Source organism: Cimex lectularius, unplaced genomic scaffold, assembly GCF_000648675.2.
Source record: "Cimex lectularius strain Harlan isolate CLEC.00 unplaced genomic scaffold, Clec_2.1 scaffold66, whole genome shotgun sequence".
Taxonomy (NCBI): Eukaryota; Metazoa; Arthropoda; class Insecta; order Hemiptera; family Cimicidae; genus Cimex; species Cimex lectularius.
This window is the reverse complement of record NW_019392701.1, coordinates 245,297-269,483: the sequence shown is the minus strand read 5'-3', so window position 1 is coordinate 269,483 and position 24,187 is coordinate 245,297. Positions and strand designations below refer to the sequence as shown.

Genomic DNA, 24,187 nt, shown 5'->3' with positions numbered 1-24,187 from the left:
ACTGTGAAAGTCTACTTTCCACATTATACATATTTTTATACACACATTTTTGTTTTATACATACATTATTTTTACGTATACATAAATCGGCATTGGTGCTCGATCGTCTTCCATTAAAAAAGTTATGTATAAAAATACATATCCCTTTTTATTCGCTCCAACCCCAATTTTTTATAGAGCACATTTCACTACAATTACTGATTGAAATCGAGCACCCGATAATAGGAAAATTGCATTAACATCGTTGAATGTATTTGACGTGGAAACGCAGACCAAAATGGGCTCTCAAAGCTTCTAGTACGATGCTGACCTTTTTATTTTTTCCCTGACCTAGCAAAGAGAAGACTGAAAAATCTTTCGGCACAAATTAAGACTTTTCATTTTTTGACTCTCCTTAAAAATCACGTTTTCACGCATAAAAGTAGATTTTCTCCAAACGTTAAGAATTGAAGAAAAAAATGTACAGCTCATTAGAAAAAAGTAACAATTTAGAAAAATCGACAAATTTGTTTCCCTATTTCAAATTTATGTCAAACGAAAACCAAGTTTTGGAACACCTCACTGCACATAATTGTTTGTTTAACGTTACCATACGTGCATATAAAATATTTTTCAAGTTGAAAGAATGGCGTTTGAAAGAAGTGCACAAAATCTTTTCCAAAAAGTTTTCCAATTTTCACATCCTTGCAAAATCAAAACTTCTTGCTTTAGGAAAATCTTATTATCCTAAACTTTTTATCCCACATCCATAAATACGCGTATGAAATATTATTCAAATTGAAAGAATGTTTGTGAGAAAAGTGCACAATTGTGGAGGGTTTTATTTCCGTATTGATAAGGTATTTAGTATTTTAGAACTATAACTAGAAAAGCGCACAGTCGCGAATTCCCATATTTAAAAGGTTGGTACTTAGATTTTCTAAATGTCAAATCCTTGTCAAATTAAAACTACTAACTTTAGAAACGTTTCTATGAAAATGATATATAAATTGAATGAATGGTTTTTGACAAAAAGTGGACAAATGTGAAGGAGTTCGTGCCCATATTTAAAAGAGTGGTCTCGCCTCCTCATAAACTGCTTTCGGATTTGTGAACGCCTCAACATATATCCTCGGACAGTATGGAAAACACCTATTGTCCGTTTTCCGGGCGATTTTCTTTTACGTCGAAATAATGACTCTGAGTTTTTATCGGGATAAGGGATGGTCGAACGGGATTCAATGCGGGATATTTCTCAGTCGATTTGTACTCTCTCATCGTCTTCATTTCCGAAAGGCAATAAATTCAGAATCTTGGTGGACAATGAACAGTGTCCTGAAACCTCAGACTGTTCCGATTTGTGAGCCGTTATTAGGCCTAGTTTGTCAACAGTGGCGGCTCAATATAACCAGATGTTTTTTTACCAACAATTTTTATTATTTTTAACAGGTTTTTTTGTTCTTTTTACATATTTGTTATAAGAAAATTGTCATGGGACCTGGTGACACACGCTGCAAACTTATTGTTTTTTAAAAGTTAAGGGCAGGACGCCTTACGAAGCTCACCTGTATGTAATAGCTATATGGGCGTGTTGTACGACATACCGTCAACAAGGATGGTTGATAGAGTAGAAATGAATTATGATGTCTCAAAATCCTTTGAGTTTAGGAATAAACAGTTCACCAAGTTCACTAATTCCGTGGTCCGCTTGACCAATTAAATCATTACAATTAATTAAGGTTTTTAGTCGAGATGAAAAAAAGTTAATGGGACGAGAGGGATTCGAACCCACGACCTTCGGCTAGATACGCCGCTGCTCGACCACCTGAGCTATCGTGACCTCGATCCACTCGTTGAGATGGGGAGTTGATGTCCGAGTTCGAATCCCTCTCGTCCCATTAACTTTTTTTCATCTCGACTAAAAACCTTAATTAATTGTAAGTTCACCAAGGTTCAAAATGAAGGATAAGTAAAATAAATTGCATACCGTTTTATAGATACAACCTTAATTGTAAACAGAAGTAAGTGGCATCATTTTGGAAGAGACTCATCAAATTCGGTAAGGTTGGATTCTTGTCTGCTCTAACTTCTTCCTACACGGGTAGTTGACAAATTCTTTTACGGTTTTTTGTTGCTTGTTATGTCGCGTGGATCTACAGGAACCAAGCTGAATGATTCCAGTGCTAATGTACTCTAAGAGTAACGTAAAAAACACTCAACACGACACGCAAGAATGGCACAATTACACAGAAAACAAACTCTTTGAGCCCTGAAGATGGTCGCAATAAAGATCGAAACGTTGGCACGATAAAGAAAATGTTTTTCTGAAACCTACATCACACCAGACCGCATCTCACGATTTCTGAATAATAAAAAACACTGTTCCGCCAACAGGTGCTTTATGAGATGAGCGGTTCTAAAACTCGTTAATAAAGCCATTTTTCAAAGTGCCTGTGTGAGACATGGTGCACTTTAGGAAAACTATAGGGCCAATCTATCGAGGCATGGTAAAAGACAAAGTCGTCCTTTTAAAAAAAGGATGATTGTAAACATGATTTCCTGCTCATAGAAACGTAACTGACAAAAAGAAAGAATTGGAATATGAGGTTGAGCACCTTTCAGATTTCATAATATTTTCTTTGCTCAGAATCCCACGTGGGCGATTGTAAAGCTTGCCTTTCAAATGAACTTTATCATCACGACTTCATCATTAAAGCAGGGTGTTTCTGGTTATTTCCGTGTTTAGTTTAGAGAACAAATTGTGACAAGGAATTTTCCAATTACTCTGAGTTTATGCTATTGTAAAAAGAATTATTTATGAGTGACAGATTATTCACAATTAAAAACAGTTTGTCCCGACGTTCATTATTAAAAAATTATTCAATGAAAACTTTACAGCAGAGAAAGTAACAATTAAATTTATTGTGAGATTTCGCCGTGTGGTCTGCGGGGTGAGGAAATTGTAATTAGGCCGTTACGATTTATTTTAAACCTGTCCTCGCAGATTTGGCCTCTAGAATATTTCAGTATTTTGACAAATAAACATCACTGTAGGCATAATTGTTTATCACACATTAATTGTTTTGTTAAGAAAAGTGCAAAATGTGGAGAGTTTTCCTATATTGACAAGGTTGGTAGTGTTTTTATAAGACCTTGTCAAATCAAAACCCCTTGCTTAATCGAAATTTCAAAAAAGTTTCGCTATTTCTGTCACCCCTTATCAAATATACATATAGTATGTCATTCTAAACTGGTTAAAAACTAGTTTTTACAAACCTAACACCAAAACTAACTAGCTTAACTTTTGTAGTATTTACCTTCCCTAGCATTTTTTATTATAAATTGCAAAAAATATATTAGAAACTTTTGTTTTTTACTGAAGGAAAATTTAATTAACTGATTTTAATAAAAATACCAAAATAAAAGATTTTAATTCCATAATTTTGTTTATTGGACACAATAGTTTTTTTAAACAATTAATATCGCTTATTAATTAATCCTCTGTTAACTAAAACTTCTGTGCACCTGTTAGACATACTGTTAATACGGATGTCACTACTTTCATAAGAAATTTCACTGAAATTCCCAGGTTTTCTAAATAAATGATGAACAAACTCGCCTATGTGAACAACTCTGTGAAAACATTGTCATCCAGAAATCGAAAATCCTTGCCGATTAGATCCCTGGTTTGAGGGATGTATTCCCCGATAATTTCTTCAAGAAAATGGTTGCATTGAAAAATATGGAGTCCAGTTTAATCCCAGCTTAGACCATTACATCGCCAACTTCAAACTGCACTGAAGGGAGCACAAACTGGTGCATCCACTGCTCTCGGTTGACTCTTCGGCGCCTGCCGTCACTACACAGACAGGAACGCGACACATCATTAAACATAACAGCATTGATGTTCTCTTCTAGACGCTCACTGTGCCATGCCTGATTTGCCGGTGGCGGGTGTTGCTGCAGTTCGTTTCAAAGCTGCATACCATGTGAAGCCAGCATCCCTGTAATTCATTTTTCCATTCCAAACACCTTGTACTTCATTTAGGATCTGGCGGGCACTACGAAAGTGTTCCGTCTTTCAACAATGACAATATTTCTGTCCTCCCTTAGCGTCGTAATGCGCTGAGATCCACTACCAGGCCTCCTATCGGCACTTCCACACTCTCGGAATCGGGCTAAAATCACTTGCCGGTGACCTCGATGACTCATTCTCACAATAATATTGCCAAATTCTTGTTCTTTCCCTTATCGGGTAAATGAATTAAAATGAATAGAATAAGACGAAAGTATAAATATTCCTATTCATTCTTCGGCAGTTTAATTGGATGAATGGTGATTGAGAAAAGTACCTAAATGTGGAGACTTTTTCCATATTGATCAAATTCGTAGTTTACTGACTTCAAATCCTAGTTAAATCAGAACTTCTTTACCAAAATTTCGTTAGCAATAATTGTTTCCACTTGGTACAGGGGTTTTTATCTGTACAGCAGAAGCACCTGTATCGACTTCGTGCGAAATAGGGAGAGTAAGCAATAGTTCAAAAGGATTTTGGACTGGTAGATACTTGTATTTTAGGAGCTTAGTCGAACACCACAATTTGATTCTACGTCCAGATTGGTCTTAGTACTGATGTGATCATGTCACGTTTTTGTAGGGAACGTTTCATTCTGTTGGCAAGCAGTATTTAGAGTAGTTTGTATCGTCTCTTCTTTTAAGTTAAGGACGTTCCATGTTTGTCCCAAATAATAGAGCACTTTTTTTGCTTGGAGAGAAATAGAGTTAGTAGATTGAGGGAGAGGTGACAGAGTATGAAGGTAATTTATTGGGATTTGATCTCTTTTAGTTCGATCCCCCATGAACCATTCTTCCGAACGCGAGATGATCTTGGAGGTTTGTTAATGCTGTTTATTGGTTGCGGTTTGTTGACGATGTCGTTACAGTCTGCGTACATGATTTGTACTTTGTATGATGAGGTGATAAGTGAAGGATGCCCTTGAGGGCCTAGAGTTTTCTAGGCAAATCCGAGTGGCACATTCAATCGAAAGCTTTCCTCACGAATAAGAAACCACCCGGGCCTCGTTCCGCTCAATACGGTCTGGCACTGAATGATAGTGTTCTGAATCCAAATTGATAAGATGGAATGACACTAGAGCTTTCATGGATTAGGGGTTTGAGGAAGAGTTTTTCATGTAATAGCAGCTAACATGCTTGACGTACTTGCCACATGGTCAATTCCAGGATAATGAGACTCAACCCACTAACAGGCAAGTGTTGCCGAAAACATAATCGCCCATTCCAGAAACTTTATTATTAATTATATAACATTTAATATTAAGAAAAAAAGAGGTTTCTGTTGGAAAATGCACTCTTCGCTTTCCATATTGTTAATACCTGAAATATTTTGTTATTGATTTAATCCGAGGGTCTTGTGAATTCAATCCTTATGTCAGGCGATAATTATAAACCATCAATCATCCCTCTTTCCGTCTGCCATGATCAATGAATGATTGAAGAAAATGTGATGCAAAAGCCTCCTGAAAAAATGGTTTATTCTCTCCTTCTTGTCAAATGGAAGCATTTTCGATTTAATCTGGATCCTTTTCTCAATTTTGAAACAATCGCCTATAAAGTAGGTAAAGTAAGGTAATTTCCTATATTCAGGATTATTTAACGTCTAGCTAGTAAGTTGTCACAAATTATCACCCTATACCAGGTCTATTTTTTCTCTTAATGAAAAATTATCGAAACAAAAAACATGTACTCGCCACAAGAGTTGAATGTGAAATTATCATGGCAGTCGATGCTTGAACTTGAGTTAAAGTTTAAGTTAGAAAAGAAAGGTTTTTTTACTATTGCTAAGATAACCTGAAGGAAAGAGTATTCCGGTAGCGTCTTGAAATTTCCTTGTCGCCATGTTAGCCGTAAAAATTTTCCGATATAAACCCTCGCCCTGTTATTCCACCGGTCGTATAAATCGTTATAAAATGTCCGTCCAACTTCACCTATTTTACTACTAAATGTCCAAGAGACTTACCGATCCTGTTACTCCTTTTGTGCAGCACAAATCTTACTTTTTAAGAGTCGGCGGGTCAAAGACAGTCTCAAGCCTCCAGGAAGTCCTCCGTGCTCACTAAAAATACTGTGATCTCAGAGTCCAGGGAGGCACCCATCAAGGGATATGAAATTACATTTTATCTGTAAGTTGGGTGTCTGCGAAAAAGTTGAAATTTTTTGATGAGGTTGAATTATTGTTTAATACAGAGTCTGGCATAGTGTGCAAAGAAAAATCTATTATTATTTGAAATATGTAAATTTTTTCAGTCAAATTAACCCTTTTTCACTTAAATTAATCTTTTATTATTTCTAATTAGCCTTTTTAATTTCAATTTAACCCTTTTTCGCAACAATTTTTTATCGCATCATTTTGTTTTAAATTTACATTAATCTTTTTTCATTTCTAATAAGCCCTTATTTAATTTTAATTTAACCTTTCCTCCCATCAAATCAAGCCTTTTTAACCTCATATTACCCTGTTTTGTTTTTCCACTAATATTTTTTAATTTCAATTTAACTTTTTTAAATTTACTAAGCTTTTTCATTTCTAATAAGCCCTTATTTACTTTTTAACCCTTTTTCGTATCAAATCAAACATTTTTAACAACGTATTAACCCTTTTACCGTACATTAATCTTTTTAATTTCTAATTAGCGCTTTTTAATTTCGATTTAACCTGTTTTAAATTTACATTAATCTCTTTCATTTCTAATAAGATCTTATTTAATTTTAATTTAACCCTTTTTTGCACCAAATCAACCATTTTTAACCTCTCATATTAACCCTTTTAACCGTACATTAATATTTTAATTTAAAATTTGCCCCTTTTTAAAGTTAATTTAACTTTTTTTTAATTTACAGTAAGGTTAATTTGCAGTAATCAGTCCTTTTTTATTTGAATGTAATCCTTTTTCACATCAAATCAACTCTTTCCAATCTCAAATTAACCCTTTTTAACTTAAATTAATCTTTTTTAATTTCTAATAGCCCTTTTTCATTTCAATTTAACTCTTTTTCGCGTCAAATAAACCTTTTTAACCTTATTTGGTATTAAAAATGTTGCTAAAGTGGGTTAATTCGAAGTTAAAAAAAGGTTAATTTGAAACTAGAAAGGGTTGATTTGAGATAAAAAAAAGGGTCATTATGAAATGAAAAATGGTTTATTTGAAGTTAAAAATAGTTCATTTGAAATTGAAAAGGGTCAATTTGGTGAGACAAAGCGTTCATTTCAAATTAATAAGGGTAATTCGAAGGAAATAAGCCATTGGGTTAAATTATGGAACACATGGGTCTGATGGTATTTTGGAAGAGTACACTTTGTGTAAGACTGCGTTGGCCAATAAGCAGCCCGGTTAGAAATATTTCTCCTTTTTGGGGAGTTCTGAAAAAGGATTCTCATTTTTTACATTTTTTTATTACAAGGAACTCCTTTCCTGTGCGGACACTCCATTCGTTCTTCCCAAACGAGCTGACCAAAGGGACGACACTGAAGCCCATTCCGAGACTACCAGCCGTCTGCCCTTTCGTTCTCAATTTTGCCAGGGACCAGGAATCATTAATTTGAAGTTAAAAAGGATTAATCGGAAGTTAAAAATGGTTAATACGGGGCGATATAATTTATTTTGAACTGGCACACGGGCACTACTGGGTCTGTCTTCATTCGCGGGTTTTTTGTTTGAGTTATTAAAACGCGTTTCGGCATTACGCCATCTTCAGTGAAAAACTGTCTGTCATGTAGTCTAAGTAGGGTTTGTATAGTATTTCGTCCGTCGCTTGTCGCTGGGGGCGTTGCGTTAGGGGGCGTGGTCTCCGTGCTCGTTGTTCGGTCTTGGTGGCGGTTATTTCCATTGTCAAAACACATTCTCCATCAAAAACACATTAGACCTAGTAGAAAAACTAAACAACTTAACAATACCCACAACTGCCAAACTAGTCTCCTTTGACATAACAAACCTGTACCCATCCATTCCAATCAAAGAGACCATAGGTATACTAACAAGCACTCTACACAAAAACTGCGACAAAGAATACGGGACACAACTTACACAACTCACTAGACTAACCTCGGAGCAAAACTACTTCAAATTCAACAATGACATATACACCCCAAAAAACGGTCTAGGGATGGGAAACCCAACATCGGCCATTCTCGCAGAAGTATTTCTCCAAAACCTCGAAGAAAATCACTTCCCAGAAATAATGGCGAAAAACGGAATTCTCCATCTATTTAGATACGTCGACGACATACTAGCCATCACAAACAACTCTTCCCCAGAAAACACACTCAGAGATCTCAACACAATGAACAAAAACATTACATTCACTATAGAAACCGAAAACAACAGCATCAACTTCTTGGACTTAACACTCACCAGAACCAATAACAAAATCGACTTCAAAATATTCAGAAAACCCACTGCAACAGACAACATAATCACAATTCACCACCCACACCAACACAAACCTTCAGCACTGCGACACATGATACACAGACTAAAAACAATCCCACTCAACACCGAAATCTACAACAAAGAACTGCAAACAATAACAAACATTGCAATAAAAAACGGTTACAAAACAACCACCATACAGAAACTTCTAAAAAACAAAACAAAACAACGAAACACAAATCAACAACAAATGGACAACATTCACATACACAGGAAAAGAAACCTACAAACTAACAAATCTGTTCGACAAACTCGGACTGAAAACAGCACTAAGGACCAACAATAACTCAGGTAAACTACTAAAAAGAAATATAGACACAACTAACCCGCTAGACAGCAACGGTGTTTATAGCATCACATGTCAATGCGGATACACTTACATCGGACAGACTGGAAGGAAACTAAGAGATCGATTCAAAGAACATCTTAGATCCTTCAGAGACAATGACGGAAAATCAAATTACGCCACACACTTAATACACTACAACCACGAACCAAACACAATAGAAAAAGCATGACATTAATACACAACGCACAAAAAGGACGAAAACTAAACATACTGGAGAACCTCGAGGTGTACAAACAAATAACACTTAAAGACGGAAAACGCACAAACAAACTCACAATCACACACCACCTTCACACCACTAAAAACACTCCATAACAAAAAACGAAAACGTTCAGAAGAACAAAACATCGCAACCAACACCAGGAAAAAACAAAAAACCGACAACGCACAAATAATAACTGGCAATGGAAATAACCGCCACCAAGACCGACCAACGAGCACGGAGACCACGCCCCCTAACGCAACGCCCCCAGCGACAAGCGACGGACGAAATACTATACAAACCCTACTTAGACTACATGACAGACAGTTTTTCACTGAAGATGGCGTAATGCCGAAACGCGTTTGAATAACTCAAACAAAGAACCCGCGAGTGAAGACAGACCCAGTAGTGCCCGTGCGCCAGTTCAACATGACTTCGCCAACTCGCAGACCAAACCCCATCATCTACGATATAATTTATGTTAATGAATTTGATTATAGAGAGGAGTGTAACTAGAACAAAGATGATGCAGGCATTAACGATATACTAGTGATCCCAGCTCTACTATCTTCAGACCATCAATGATAAGAAATTCTGTTACAGATCTGAACTTGAGGTGTTTAACCTTTAAGAAGTGAGATGATTATGGTAAGTGGAAAATGAGTGGCATAGGGAAAGAGTGGGAAAAGGAATGTGAGGGGGAATATTGTAGTCTGTTAGGAGTAAGACGATGTCCAATCCTCATTTCCCTGATTTTTCCTTCCCACTTACACTGTTCTAATGTTGTCTTAGTCACGCGAGGACACTTTGTTCACGTGACGTCTTTTAACCAGTCTAAGTTGATTAAAATTCAAATTTTCAATTTAACATTTCCGTGTTGGAAACGGTTCATTGGGCAGATAACTAGTTTTGGTTAAAGTGGATTTTTAAAAGAAATGATATTTTTTACTTATTTTTAAGTTTTGCTACACATAAGCAAAAATGCAAAGAATTATTTCGTCAGGGGGCTTTTCCGAATGTCTCGGTTAATGAAAATCGTCCAAACGAGTAAAACGTTCTCCAGGTGATCAGGTCTAAAAGCCATCACAGTATTCTGAAATAAAAAAGATGATTTTGTAAAAACAAATCTGACCAGAGGCAATAGGAGTAGAATTGAAGAACTTTGAACATTGTGTTTGCCGTTTTTGTTCCACCAGGTAAAGCTCTTAAATGCTAACGGTTAACGGATTTGAAGTTGTTAAAACGTGACGAGATTTAATAGAGAGAAATCTAGTCCCATTCTCAACCATTCGTCGTCCTTTCAACTAAATTAAGTTAAAAATTATGACAATTTAGATTTTTTTCCTCTACCGAAAAGACAAATTGCACGGTCTTGATATTTTTTATTACTTTGAGCGGCTTTGTAATTTAGCTTAACTCAGATTTCACATTTTTCTTGTGATTTGCTGTACTTCGCTTTTGCAAATTATTTATTTTAATATGAACAATGCACATGCTATTCTTTGCTGACATTGTACAATTTTAATGTAGTGATCGAGCGACTTAGCGAAGTAATCTTTACGTAAGGTATTGGTTGAGATAAAAAAGTCAGTGTCACGAGCGGGATTCGAACCCACGACCCTCGACTAAAAACGCCGTTGCTCTACCGCTTGAGCTATCGTGACTTCGATCCACTCGGACGCCAACTTCCCATCTCAACCCACCTTTCGATTTCCCCTCCGTTTTGCCATTTTTCAAATATAGGAAAATGGTGGAAGTGGTAGAGCAGCGGCGTATTTAGCCGAAGGTCGTGGGTTCGAATCCCGCTCGTGACACTGACTTTTTTATCTCAACTGATACCTTACATAAAGATTAATTAATTAGAAGATGTTATTTGTTCAATCGGACCACGAAATCTAATGAATTAGCGAAGTAAATTCGACTTTTTTTTAATCTAGAAACAGAGTGGAAGAAGAATAACAGAATACAAATTTGTGAGAAAATCAAAAAATATTTTCCTCAAACTTTTCGCCCCCAAAGGCTTCCGATTGTTTCGAAAATCACAAAAATGGCCATAATTTTGAAACGACTGCACCGATCTTCCGGACACTTTTCAGAGGTTTAGAAACTGATGGACTGCACATACTAGCTCAACCGTCGCTTTCTTAAATAAATTAGAACTGGAGAAATAAAATAAAAAGTATTAATGTTTTTGTCGATTTCATTCTTATTTTCTCACTTACGATGATATAAAATCTAAACAATATTGAAACCGCTTTAAAGTAGAATAATCCAGTTTTCAATCGTGTGCCATAACATTGAATTTGAATAAAATTTAGAAAAAAATTGCCCCAGGATCAAACCCAAAATGAATGTTTTTTGCCCTAAAATGCCTGACTTTAAACGTTTAAAACTTTTTTTCATTAAAAAGTGTTAACTTATTTGTCTGTGGCGTGTCAAGAGCACGACCTGAAGACGGCCCTCCGAGAACATGAGCCGGAAACGAGGAATTGTCCTTACCCGATTAAGAATCGGTCATATGCGGTTGACACGAAGGCAACTGCTCCTGGGCCAAAGCCCGTGTCTCTCATGCACAGAATGGTTGCTTGATGTCCCACATAATAGATGATTGTCATGCTTTGCTTCTTACAGACAGCGTTGAGATTTCCCCCGCCTGATTTAAGAACCTGTCACAGTAGCTACTTTCTGGGTCCCCTGTTCCGCTTTTTAATCAACGTAGAGTTTTTTTAAATTGTATATGATCTGCGTATATGATGAGAGTATGTGATGGTTTTGTTGGTGTGCGTGTGGGTGGTGAGGGCTGATATTGAAATGCAACGTCACATCAGCAGGGGTGTTTTTAGGGTCGATGGTGGAACATGAACTGCTGAAAAATGAATACGGATATTTGTAACTTATTGTTATTCTATTAATTTTAATTAAATTAGCCGATATATTCTTGTTAGTTGGATAAAAGAAAATAGAAAAATCAAACCAAAAACAGACAAATGCTAATCCTCATTTTTAATAGCGGATTTACTTACGAATAGAAAATAGATTTACTAATATTACTCATTTTGTAAACAAACACCTTTTATTGTCTTTTTTCCATTTTAATCCAGGTGTGTTCTCTTTAACCATGAAAAGACATAATCTTGAACCAGAAGTTGGCAATATTGTGTGAGAATGAGTAATCCAGGTCACCCGGAAGTGGATATCGCAGAGCCAGTTGGCCTCTCTCAGGGCGCCGTCTCGAGGGTTTTGGCCATATTCCGAGAGACTGGAAGTGCCAATAGGAGGCCTGGTAGTGGATCTCGACATTAAGGGAGGACAGAAATATCGTCACTGTTGCAAGACGGAACCCTTACCATAGTGCCCGCCAAATGCTAAATGAAGTACAAGATGTTTTGGCAAGGCCTTTATGAACACAACTTGGCCTCACATCGTATGCCCTTTTGAGACGTCCTGCAGCAACAGCCCGCCACCAGCATCTCAGGAGAATATGGTGCAGCGAGCGTGGTCCAAAGTGTCATAATTTATAAAAGTAATGTGATACAAACTAATTTGTCTTTCATACACTGCCAACATATTAGTCCCAACCAAAAAAAAAAATTAAAAATTGAATATATATATATATAATAGATTATTATTTGGTCTAAAATAAATAGTATTATATGTTTAAAACCTGTTTATTAATAACTGTATATAAATTGTGTGTATTTTTCGGGTTCGCAGTTATTATTATATGAAAAACTTGAAGTTAAATGTAACTGTTGCGCAGCAGTGGGAGAAAATAGACCGTAAGAATTGCACGCCGCATGTAAATGATAGGAGCCAGAATCTTTTATTCCTTTAACGTTGGGATTCGGTTTATTTTAATAGAGATATACAGAAAATGTTTATTCATCGTACACATTCATCATACGAAGGGGAAAAAATAAATGGGTCGGCCATATGCCAGGGGTCTTAGTTGGTTCTTTATAAAGTGTGTTTTATGGACAATTTCTAAAAGAAACTCTTTGACAAGAGACCTAAAATTCTACCGTAGGTGCGTTGACGACATCGTTTGTTTGTTGACCGGTACCCGCCGCCAATTATCTCTTTTTCTCCAACACCTAAACAAAATTAACACACATATCCAGTTCACAATTGAAACCGACATAGAACAATTCTTCAATTTTCTTGATCTAAAAATAACTAGATCTATTAATAAATTAAATTTCAACATATTTAGAAAACCAACCCACACGGACACCGTAATACACGCACAATCTTTCCATCCAACACCTCAACAAACTGGCAACAAACTTCCACAATATATAGCTTTACAGAGTCCCGCTCGACTGGACTAATCGTAAACAAGAAATCAATACCATCAAGTCAATCGACAAAAACAACGGATACGACAACCACCTAATAAACAACTTAATTTCACGGAAAGAATCTATCATGGCCAGAAAACTAATTTTTCCTATACCGACTCCCCGAAAAGATACATAACACTTCCACACCTAGACACATTTCAGAACAAATACAAAATATTCTACACAGTACGCGACCCATTGCGTTTTACAATGGAAACAATTTTAAAAACAAACCATATGAACAGAAGTGGAATATATCAATTAACATGTTCATGAAAAGCAGTTTACATCGGCCGCACTAACAGAAAATTCAGACAACGCATCCAAGAACGCCCAAACGTTTGATTACACATCAGTTATTAAAATTCTACACAACATACAATGCTCCAAAATCACCAAATATTACCAAACACTGGAAATTGAAAAAGCAATTGAACAAAACCCAGATTCTGTACTAAATTAACAAACACAATTTCCCAAATCTTCGCTCCGTGACCTATTTGTCAATATATCAAACAATAGACTGCTAAGTTTTAGATCCTACAATTCCGACACCGAAATCGATGTCTTAGCTGTTCAAAAACTTTCATTTTTCTACTCTCCCTTCCAAACTTAATTTCCGTATTGATTTCCCCCCAAAAAGGTTGCATTCCAAGCCCATTCTTGACAGATTACTCGCCACATCCACAGTCATCCAGGTATCCACTATTAAAGTTACAACTATGTAACAAATCGTCAAACTATTAAAAAAAGGTATGTAAATTTAAAACACTTCTAAGTATTACTATCATATGTCGGTATATTCTTTATATCTTACATCACATTTAGTTATGTAATCACCTGTATATAATTTGTACCACTTTTGTTATTCATTGAGTGAAGATGGTGTATATTAGACAGAAACGCGTCTGACGAAATAAACTCCTATTGTGGAAAAGACAATTTATTTCTTACAAAACAACTTATTATGGATGGACATTATCAAAAAATTATAATACAATCGCACAAATAAATACATTCACACCTGCGAACTGCATTATTCTAAATAGTCGGTGGAATATTTCATATTCCTCCATTTATGTACACACAATATTGATAATCTAATCTAAATGAGGGTCGATAGAGAGCTTTCACATAAACTGCTCAAAAATGAATAGGGATATTGCCAATTTTGTAGTATTTATTTTCCCTAGCATTGTTATTTTATTTTTATTATAAATTGCATTAAAATTTATTAGAAATTATTATGTCTTTTATTGAAGCCAAATTTAATTAAGGGATTTTGAAAACTAACAAAACAAAAGGTTTTAATTCCATAATTTTATTTATTGTACACGACAATTTTTTTAAACAATTAACACCGCGTACAATGTCCTCTATTAGCTAAAACCTCTGTGCATCTGTTAGACATACTGTTCATAAGGTTGTCACTATTATCATAAGAAATTCACTCCATAGATGTTGCAACGCTGCACTTAGTTTTGGCAGGTCAACTGGCTGCGGATGGAGATCGAAAGGTCTTCTCGACGCAACGCATCCCACATATCCAATAGGATTGAGGTTTGAAGACAGTGGGGGGAAGGGGCAGATTGCCCATGTTTGCATTGTCATCCAGAAACCGAAAATCCCTGCCAATGAGATCCCCGGTTTGAGGGATGTATTCTTCGATAATTTTTTTCGATAAAACGGTTGCCGTCAACAATACGGAGTCCAGTTCGTCTTCCAATATAAATCCCAGCCCAGACCGTTTCACCGCCTCCTCCAAACTGCACTGAAGGGAGCAAGACCTGGGGCATTGCACGCATCCTCTGTTCTCGGTAGACTCTTCGGCGCCTGCCATCACTACACAGACAGGAACGCGACAGTGAACATAACAGCATTTCAATTGATGTTCTCTTCTAATTTTGAGTACACCTTTTGTATAGGCTATTTTTATACTTAAAAACTATAGTTATGCCTAATTTTTGTATTCTTCTTCTAAATAACACAGCTAATTTGTTTAATTATCAACGTGTATAACTCTTTTAAATAATTTATTACAGCTATGATGTTGGATACATTCTTATCAGGTTCTGTAGATATATAATTATTGACTTTATATGCTATCAACCTTTCTAAAACTCTAGGATTCCGATCTTTAACAATATTTCTTTGGCTTTGAGTTACAAGTTGTTTAAAATATTCATTAAAGTTAATTGTAAGTTAGAATGTATGTTTTAATAAATTTTGTGCTACATTAATTACGGTTCTAATTGAATGCTGAGATTAAAACTTAAAATTCCGTCTCAGGAAGACGGTTTGTTTACAACAACGAATTAATAATACATCCAGATATGCTAACATACCATTTATCTCCTCTTAACATGTAAAATGGACCTTAAGGCCATAGGAATTGAAATGGAAATGAGATATATCAAAAGTTATATTGAAAAACCAAAGTTAATCATAATTACATAAGCTAACTTATGATTAACAATAGCTAGCATTGATATGCACAATTTGTGAAAGCGTTGGGTCGGGGAGAGTTAGGTTCAAGGTTATTTTTTTTAAAGAGAAACTAAGTTGATATTTGTTTTTCACCCGCCTCAAAAAAAAGCCTGAATAGAAAATTTAAGGGAAGAAATTGGACATTTTCTGTCCTACAAATAACTGCGGGACCTTTACAAGGAGTTAGATGCCTATAAACAGTAATGGTCGACACGTCGCATCCGCAAATAATATAAAACGTTTAGAGTGTTTTTGTTGATTTCATCCGAATTTTTTTCTCTCATAATAACAGAAAATAAAAACAATGTTACAATAAGCTTAAGGGAGAATAAGCTAGCTTTCAAGCATTTGCCATAAAATTAAATTTAAAAAAATCCAGAGGAGTTATGGATTTTTAACTGAACACCGGAGAAAAAAAATATACCCGGGATCCAGCCTAAAAATTTATATTTCTTGTTTACCATAAAAATTCGAATTAAAAGGTTTAAAACGGTGCTTAATACGAATCTGAATTGACTTTTTCTATAAAAAAAAGTTTTGCCAAATTTACTTCAAGCAAGAACACGAAGAAACGAAAAGTAATTTCCATATTTTTTAAAAACATGATTTTCTGCCATTGTAAAGCAGCAATAAATATCTATATCTATTGATTTTTATTTTTTAACTAGGATAAGAAAATAATATGCAAGATTGAATAAAACGAAATCGTAAATATGTTTATACAAAGTTACAAATAGCTACGCTTTCAGTAAAGTGGGCCAAAAAAATTATTTTAAAAAAGCAATACGGAATCATATTATGCACTGTATGAAGCTCTTAATACGATTTTTGATTCCAGACAAAAAAATCGGCAGATCAGTCAGGGGTAATTTTTTGTTTGTACGAATTTCAAATTTCATACAATCTGATGTTAAGGTTTTTAGTGGGTGCCAAAACAAAAAATTAACTTTGTTTTATGATAAAAAAAAATATTTTTACCTATTTGCTAAATTGCACTCTCACAGTTTTTTTTCTCGATAGCTGGTATAAGGTAGCTTTTGTAGTTATGATCCTAGGTAAGATTGGCAAAAAAGCCTTGTTGTCTGACCAAGGAAAAGTTAGAAATGCCACACCCATTCACTATATATCACACACCTTTCTTCGACAGTATATTACTTGTTTCAAATAATAAATGTTGTTAATTATTTCACTACTTTCGTGGTCCGCTTGACGAATTAATACATGACAATTAATTAAGGCTTTTAGTTGAGATGAAAAAAAGTTAATGGCACGAGAGGGATTCGAACCCACGACCTTCGGCTAGATACGCCGCTGCTCTACCACTTGAGCTATCGTGACCTCGATCCACTCGGACACTAACTTCCCATCTCAACCCCACCTTTTGAATTTTCCCTCCTTTTTGCCATTTTTCAAATGTCGTGTAATCGGATTGGATTCTCGACGACAAATGAAATGGCCACGGAGAGCTTTAGTGAAGTGTACTTCATTTTAATTCATTAAATTCACTAATTTCGTGGTCCGCTTGACCAATTAAATCATTACACTTAATTAAGGTTTTTAGTTGAGATGAAAAAAAGTTAATGGTTGTTAATTGTAGTTCAATTCAGTTTGTCTAGGTTATCATGGCGTTGAATTTCGCTATGATCCAGAGGGGTTATGAATTTTTAAGTGAAACAATAGCACACCAAAAAAAAATTATCCATCTAAAAAATATCTAATTTTTGTATGCCATAAAAATTCGTATTTAAGGGTTTTAAACGGTGCTTAACATGAATCTAAATAGAATTTTTTCAATTCAAAACTTTTTTTTTTTTTTTGCCTACGTTACTGGAAGCGTCTTTTGTAACTTTTTATATATTTATTACCATTTAACGTTTCTTGAGCAATGTTACTTCAGAGCAACACCAAGTTTAGCAAATTTGCTAAAGCTTGCGTAATGAGTTTTTGGCGGAGGCAGCGTTTTTCTTTCAGTGTTTCAAACCGTATATTGGCAAAACTGATTGTTTTGGCGCTAAAATGTCTAGAATATTTCCAAAATGACTCTTCATTCCACCAACTTTTATAAACTGTTGTATTTTCCGAACATAAAACTTTTCACATCCGTGTTCTAATTTAACCTTTATTTGCCCAAAGGTGCATCAAAGCAATAGCAACTTCAGCAATTTTGTTGAAAGCTAGCAGGAAAACCCGTGATTTTAGGGCGGGAACAGTGTTGTTCCTGCTCTGTTTTATTGGCAACACTGATTTATTTGGTGCCAATCTAAACTGTCTATCACTAAACTCATGGGATTTCCCGCTAATCTTTTTACAACATTACTGAACTTCTTCTTGCTCTAATACATCATTAGGCCATGTAGGGTTAATACAATTCTGCACATTAGTTTTTATTCTAGATAAAAAAAACAAATCGACTTATACATAATAACATTGGAATACATTCACAATAAATACATATTATTTAGAGATCGTGAGATGCGGTCTGGTGTGATGTAGGTTTAGAAAAACATTTTTTTATAGTGCCAACGTTTCAATCTTTATTGAGATCATCTTAAGGCCTGGGATTTATAAACATTGTTTAAATTATACAAATACATGTAAGATTTAAACATTAAATTCACATGATTAATTTAAACAATCTTAATAAAAATCAAATCGTTGGCACTATTAAAAATGTTTTTCTAAACCTACATCACACCAGACCGCATCTCACGATCTCTAAATAATCATTAATTAACGGTCACTAAATACCACACAAAATAAAATACAAAGGTAATTTTCGTAGATATGATCCTAGGGCACATTCACAAAAAACGCTTGGACACGTGTTTAACTTTTTCTACCTAGCATGGTGAAAAAATTACATAACATTCGGGCACAAGCTTACCGTCTGACCAAAAAAAAAAAAAAAAGTTCGAAAGCCTCTATCATCATACAGTCCAAACCTTCCTTCGACAGACGATTACTGGTTTAGACCCATGGCCCACTTTTACTTAAAGGGAAAAATTAACAGTTTTGTAGAAGCCAAAATTTTGTCGCAAGAATTTTATCGGCAACGGTGGATCACAATTTATTCCTCATTGCTCAGATATGAGCTATCTAAGGTAGCTATCTTCTCAACTGAGAGCCCGAATAAACGACAAGTTTCTTTCTGATTGCAGGGTGATGCCGGGATGATCAGACCGAGGAGAAGCAGCGGCAGTGGAAACGGAGGAGGCCCGAGCGGCACAGGAAGCAGCGCAGACACTCACGCCGTACCGATTGCAACCGAAAATCACCCGACGAGAAAAGCCGCGAGGGCCGCCTCACCTCCCAACCGGTAAACTCTTGGATGAGGCAAAAAAGCTAAACTATAATCAATATAAAATGAATTCAATTCTTTTTAAATGAACAAAATAGGCCAGTGCTCTTCGCAGCAAAACAAAATATTAAGCAAACTTAAAAACAAACAACACTTTTTCTAGTTTTAATCTAATGAGTAATTTGTATGTTGATTATTTCCTTTGAGTGCTTTTACGCTTTCCTATCAAACATCCGGACGTGTAACAAACATCTGAACAAACCCGAGAAAAAAATGTGTTGATAAATCTGATGGAAGAGCGCCCATTGATCCATCCATCGTCCTATCCATCGATTAGGAAATGTCGATTTCAGGAGCGGAGGAAGAGAAACACTGGAATGATACGGTGCTCTGTCTTCCTCGGAAGAAAATATCGTCGCTTACGTTCTCATCGCTTTACGGAAAAAATCAAACTTTGCACTTCATTGACAATAAAACGCCCACATATGCCGTGTTTGTTATTGCCTCCATCAATTTGATCACATATTATGAGGTACATATTTGTATATCAATTTATTCAATGTGCGTTGGAAAAATGGGAGTATTAGTATAGATGCCTTTTAGTACTAAATAAAAAATTACGGATTTTATGCATGCCCCCTACCTGCAATTTTTTCGAATTTGGACTCGTAGTTTTCCTTGAATTTTACTAATTTACTTATTAATTAAATAATTTAATTAGTTTTGTTGGCTCTCGTCCAAAGAAGAAAATCCCAAAGTGTAATTTTTTACTTCTCAAGGCGCTTCGAATAGATTCAACCCCGCGTGACAGATCGGTCGGGCGGGTTTAGCATAGCAATCCGCCGTCTAAGACTCCAAGTTAACTTCGAATTAATCATTTTTAATTTCATATTAACGGTTTTTAACTTTCAATTAATCATTTTTTAATTTCATATTAACCGTTTTTAACTTTCAATTAATCATTTTTATTTTCATATTAACGTTTTTAACTTTCAATTAATCATTTTTATTTTCAGATTAACCGTTTTTAACTTTCAATTAATCATTTTTTAATTTCATATTAACCGTTTTTAACTTTCAATTAATCATTTTTATTTTCATATTAACCGTTTTTTAACTTTCAATTGATCATTTTTATTTTCAGATTAACCGTTTTTAACTTTCAATTAATCATTTTTAATTTCATATTAACGGTTTTTAACTTTCAATTAATCATTTTTATTTTCAGATTAACCGTTTTTAACTTTCAATTAATCATTTTTATTTTCAGATTAACCGTTTTTAACTTTCAATTAATCATTTTTAAATTCATATTAACCGTTTTTAACATTCAAATGACACTTTTTAAGTTCAAATTAAAAATTAAGAAAATCGTATGAAATGTATCTAAGAATATATAAAATACATATAAACATTTTAAATTAAAAAAATGTATTAGTATTTTTTTTAAATATAGAATAATTCTGAATACAGATGGTCATACAGGCTTAATTATTAATTCATTAATTAATAATTAAAATAAAAAATGATGTAAAATTAAACGTTTAAACAAAGGATACTTCTTTTAGTTTGAAATTTTTTTTTTTTAATATAAAATTGGTTCTTATTTAAAATACCAGATGAGAATAATTTATAATTAAAATTTGAACTTGAATTTATATAAAATTACATAATCGTTTTGTTGACCAATTGATTTATATTTTAAAAAATTCTGTTTTATAAGAAGAACAATTTCTTTTTATATTTAATTTTATATACTTTTAATTTTAATTAATTTTCAAGTAATATAAGTTTTACATAAGAACTTATTTTATAATTTCAAAAATTCTCAAAATAAAAGACGAATACGTTATTTCTGTATTTAATTTTATATCATAAGCGTAAACATTTTCTATTTGGAAAAAAAAATCGCAAATATACAGAATTTTACTTTTAGTTACTTATTATTTACGTCACCTTTGGATGGAGCCGGTGGCCGGTCGGATCGCGTCAGGTTGGCTTGCGACTTCGAACGATTAAGTTGGTTGTTGTTTTGTTTTTTCCACTGCTTATATAATTTAAAATGTAATTAAACACTTAAATTATCGTTACACTTATTCGACCGATCATTGCTTACTGTGTGTTTTTCTTCGTCATCGTGGATTGTCGAAGATTTGTCGGTAAGCTCTTTCCACCACACGAAGTAAGAGTTTTCCATCCGGATTTTATTTCAGTAATTTATAACATTCCTGGTGCCCCTGAATTCCCCGTGGATGAAGGAATGTGACGATGAAGGAGGGTAAGTTTAATTTTCGACAATTTTTCAAATTTTTTCTTTGTCTTCGTTGTTAATCCTACAGTCTATTGCATTGCTAAACCATTTATATTTTACGTTTATTACATTTGACCTTTTACTTAAATTGAAGTTTAAAAACAGTTATTTTACGATTAAAAGGGTTAATTTGAAGAAAAAAAGAATTTCTTTGAAATCAAAAAGTTAATTTGGTGCGAAAAAGGGCAACATAAATCTCAAATATACAGAAATTTTACTTCACATGCACTTTTTGTGATTCTTTAAAGGATATGTTAACGTGAAATTTAAAAAAGATTAATTTGAAACTAATAAAGGTCAATTGAAAGTTAAAAAGGTGTAATTTGAAGTTAAAAATGGGAATTTGAAATTTAAAAAAGTGAATTTGAAATTAAAAGTTTATTTAAAAAGGTTAATTTGCAGTTGAAAGGGTTAATTTGAAGCTAAAAATGGTTAATTTGGGATTAAAAAGGGTTGATTTGATGTTTAAAAGGGGTAATTTGAAATTAATAATCATTAATCCATTTATGTTTAGTGGTCTAATTGATTAATAATAATAATAATATATACTTTATTGCAAAAAGGTTATAAACATTACGTAATATATAATTAAAGTAAACTTATGTATCAGCGTCCGTCTGAGGTCGATATACATTTGACTTAAATTTAAGGTCGGCACGGAAAAAAATAAAAATAAAATACAATTAATCCTTAACTAAATATTACATTTAATAGTTTATTAGTTTTTAATTTGACATTAAAATAGGTGTATTTAAAATTGAAACATGTTAATTTGAAGCTATAAAGGGTTAATTTAAGTTTAAAAATGGTTAATTTGACATTAAAAGGGGTTGAATTGACGTTAAAAAAGGTTAATTTGAAATTAAAAAGGGTTAATTTGAAGACAGAAATATTCAATTGTTGCGAAAAATTGTCAAGTTTAAAGTAGTAATTGTTAAAATTAGCGGGGCGGGAAATAATCGTTGAAATCACATATGGAATAAATAGATAATAAATAAATTACATTTTCCGAATTTCGTTCCTTTTGTTCCAGCACAAGAAGTAACCAACGGTGGATGAAACTGAGGACGACCGTCCAACTTTCTGGTGCGATACAGAAGAACAAAGCACAACTAAAAAGAGAAGATTCTTTTCTTAAACGGTTTTCTACACGACAAATTCCAGAACCGCAGGTACTCAATCAGTTTACTACCGCTTGAACCTGGTGAAAATATTTTTGAACAATATATCGAAGAACTACAATTATTTATACATTATTTCAGGCTTTTTGATATAATATTTTCCGATTACTAAACATTTATTTTATGGTCGCAATTATTCCCAAAAAAGAAACCATAGTTTAAGGGTAAGTTAAGGTTAAAAGAGTCGCCCTCTTTTCGACTACGGACAACATGGCCAATATTAGTCTATTGTGCAATTTCCAATATAGCTAGAGCTCTTCGTTAATCTTAAGGTTTGTTATAAGATCAGACAGCTTTGCTGTTTCCCTTAGACCTTGGCTTTTTCAGAAATCTCAATGTTTGCACCATCCGAGGACATTCCGTTGTTTTTAGTTGTTCTTTCTTCATCGTGCATCTGCACAGGCTTGTTTCTGCAGGATCAGCATCCCAGTCCACATGCCTCCGGGGGTCAACAGTGTCCAAGCAGCACTCCTACTACAATATATATTTCCAATCCTAACACCTCCTACTGATAGATCTCCTTTCTTTGCCAATTCCGTATACCGCAAAAAGGTTCAGTTGTCCTCATCGATCGTCCCTTGACCAATTTATCGACCTCTCTTCTTCACCCTCTGCTCTATGTGTCCTGGTGATTTTGTTATTTTCCCTAATGTCTTACATAGCCTTGATTCAAATCCCAACTCGGAACTTTACTACTGATAAGGTAGTTAATTACCTGTTTGCCTTTATTTTCTTGCTGTTGTACTTGGCTATTCTTTCGTTGGCACCACCCAGCTTTTCTATCTGGTTGAATCATTATTCAGCCTCAGTCTCCACCTGAAACATAGTGGAATATTTACCAAGGCTTATAAGGAGTCGATTCCTTGGTTTATTTTTATAGATGCCAGATACTGGCTCAGTCCTGGAGCAACATCAACAGGCAACCCCAGAACCTTGTCTGCCTGAAGTTCCTCCCTAAGTTGTTGTGCCTGTCTTTGTTGCGGTAGGCACTGGATTGAAAGGCTGTCCAGATTAGTCTTTGAATTTCAGTGCTAGGTAGATAACCATGGTGGTAGATTCAGGAGGACCTCCAGGAAATCGTACATGTTCCTTAAGTACCAGCCATGCTACCAGCAGGAACCAGTAGGATCTTGACGTTCTCAGCTGTCTTTCACCCACCGAGGTTATCATGGGTCTAAGGGATTACTTTGGATTCATCTCTCACAGATCTCATTTTCTCCGAAATGCGTTTACATCGCTCTTTGTGTGATTTTATTTAGTTGATAATACAATACCAAGAAAGACATTGGCTCAAGATGACGTCTAGACTTCATTATAGAAGGGCACTTAGCGGAAGTGGTTTATGCACTTTTAGTGTTCTTTTATTAGTAAAGAAAACCACTGGTAACTTTTTTTTCGTTATCTGTAAGTTTAGTGCATATGTTGCTACATTGATCGAAAATGTAAGGAGGCGCCATCAAAATGAAAATGTTTAATAATATTACTCCGTTACAGGAGCTAAAAGACATATTTCGGCCTGACCTCGCGTTT

General features: G+C 34.6%; 1 protein-coding gene across 5 annotated transcripts in view; it reads left to right on the top strand.

Annotated features, from left to right (window-relative positions):
• The window catches only part of LOC106668912, a gene marked incomplete in the record, with an annotated part of 294,536 nt that overhangs the window by 243,851 nt on the left and 26,498 nt on the right, over window positions 1–24,187 (top strand). For all 5 annotated transcript variants that reach the window (XM_014398097.2, XM_014398098.2, XM_014398095.2 and 2 more), the window contains 2 exon segments: window positions 19,026–19,183; window positions 22,510–22,648. In XM_014398097.2, the coding sequence (XP_014253583.2) occupies window positions 19,026–19,183; window positions 22,510–22,648 (297 nt within the window).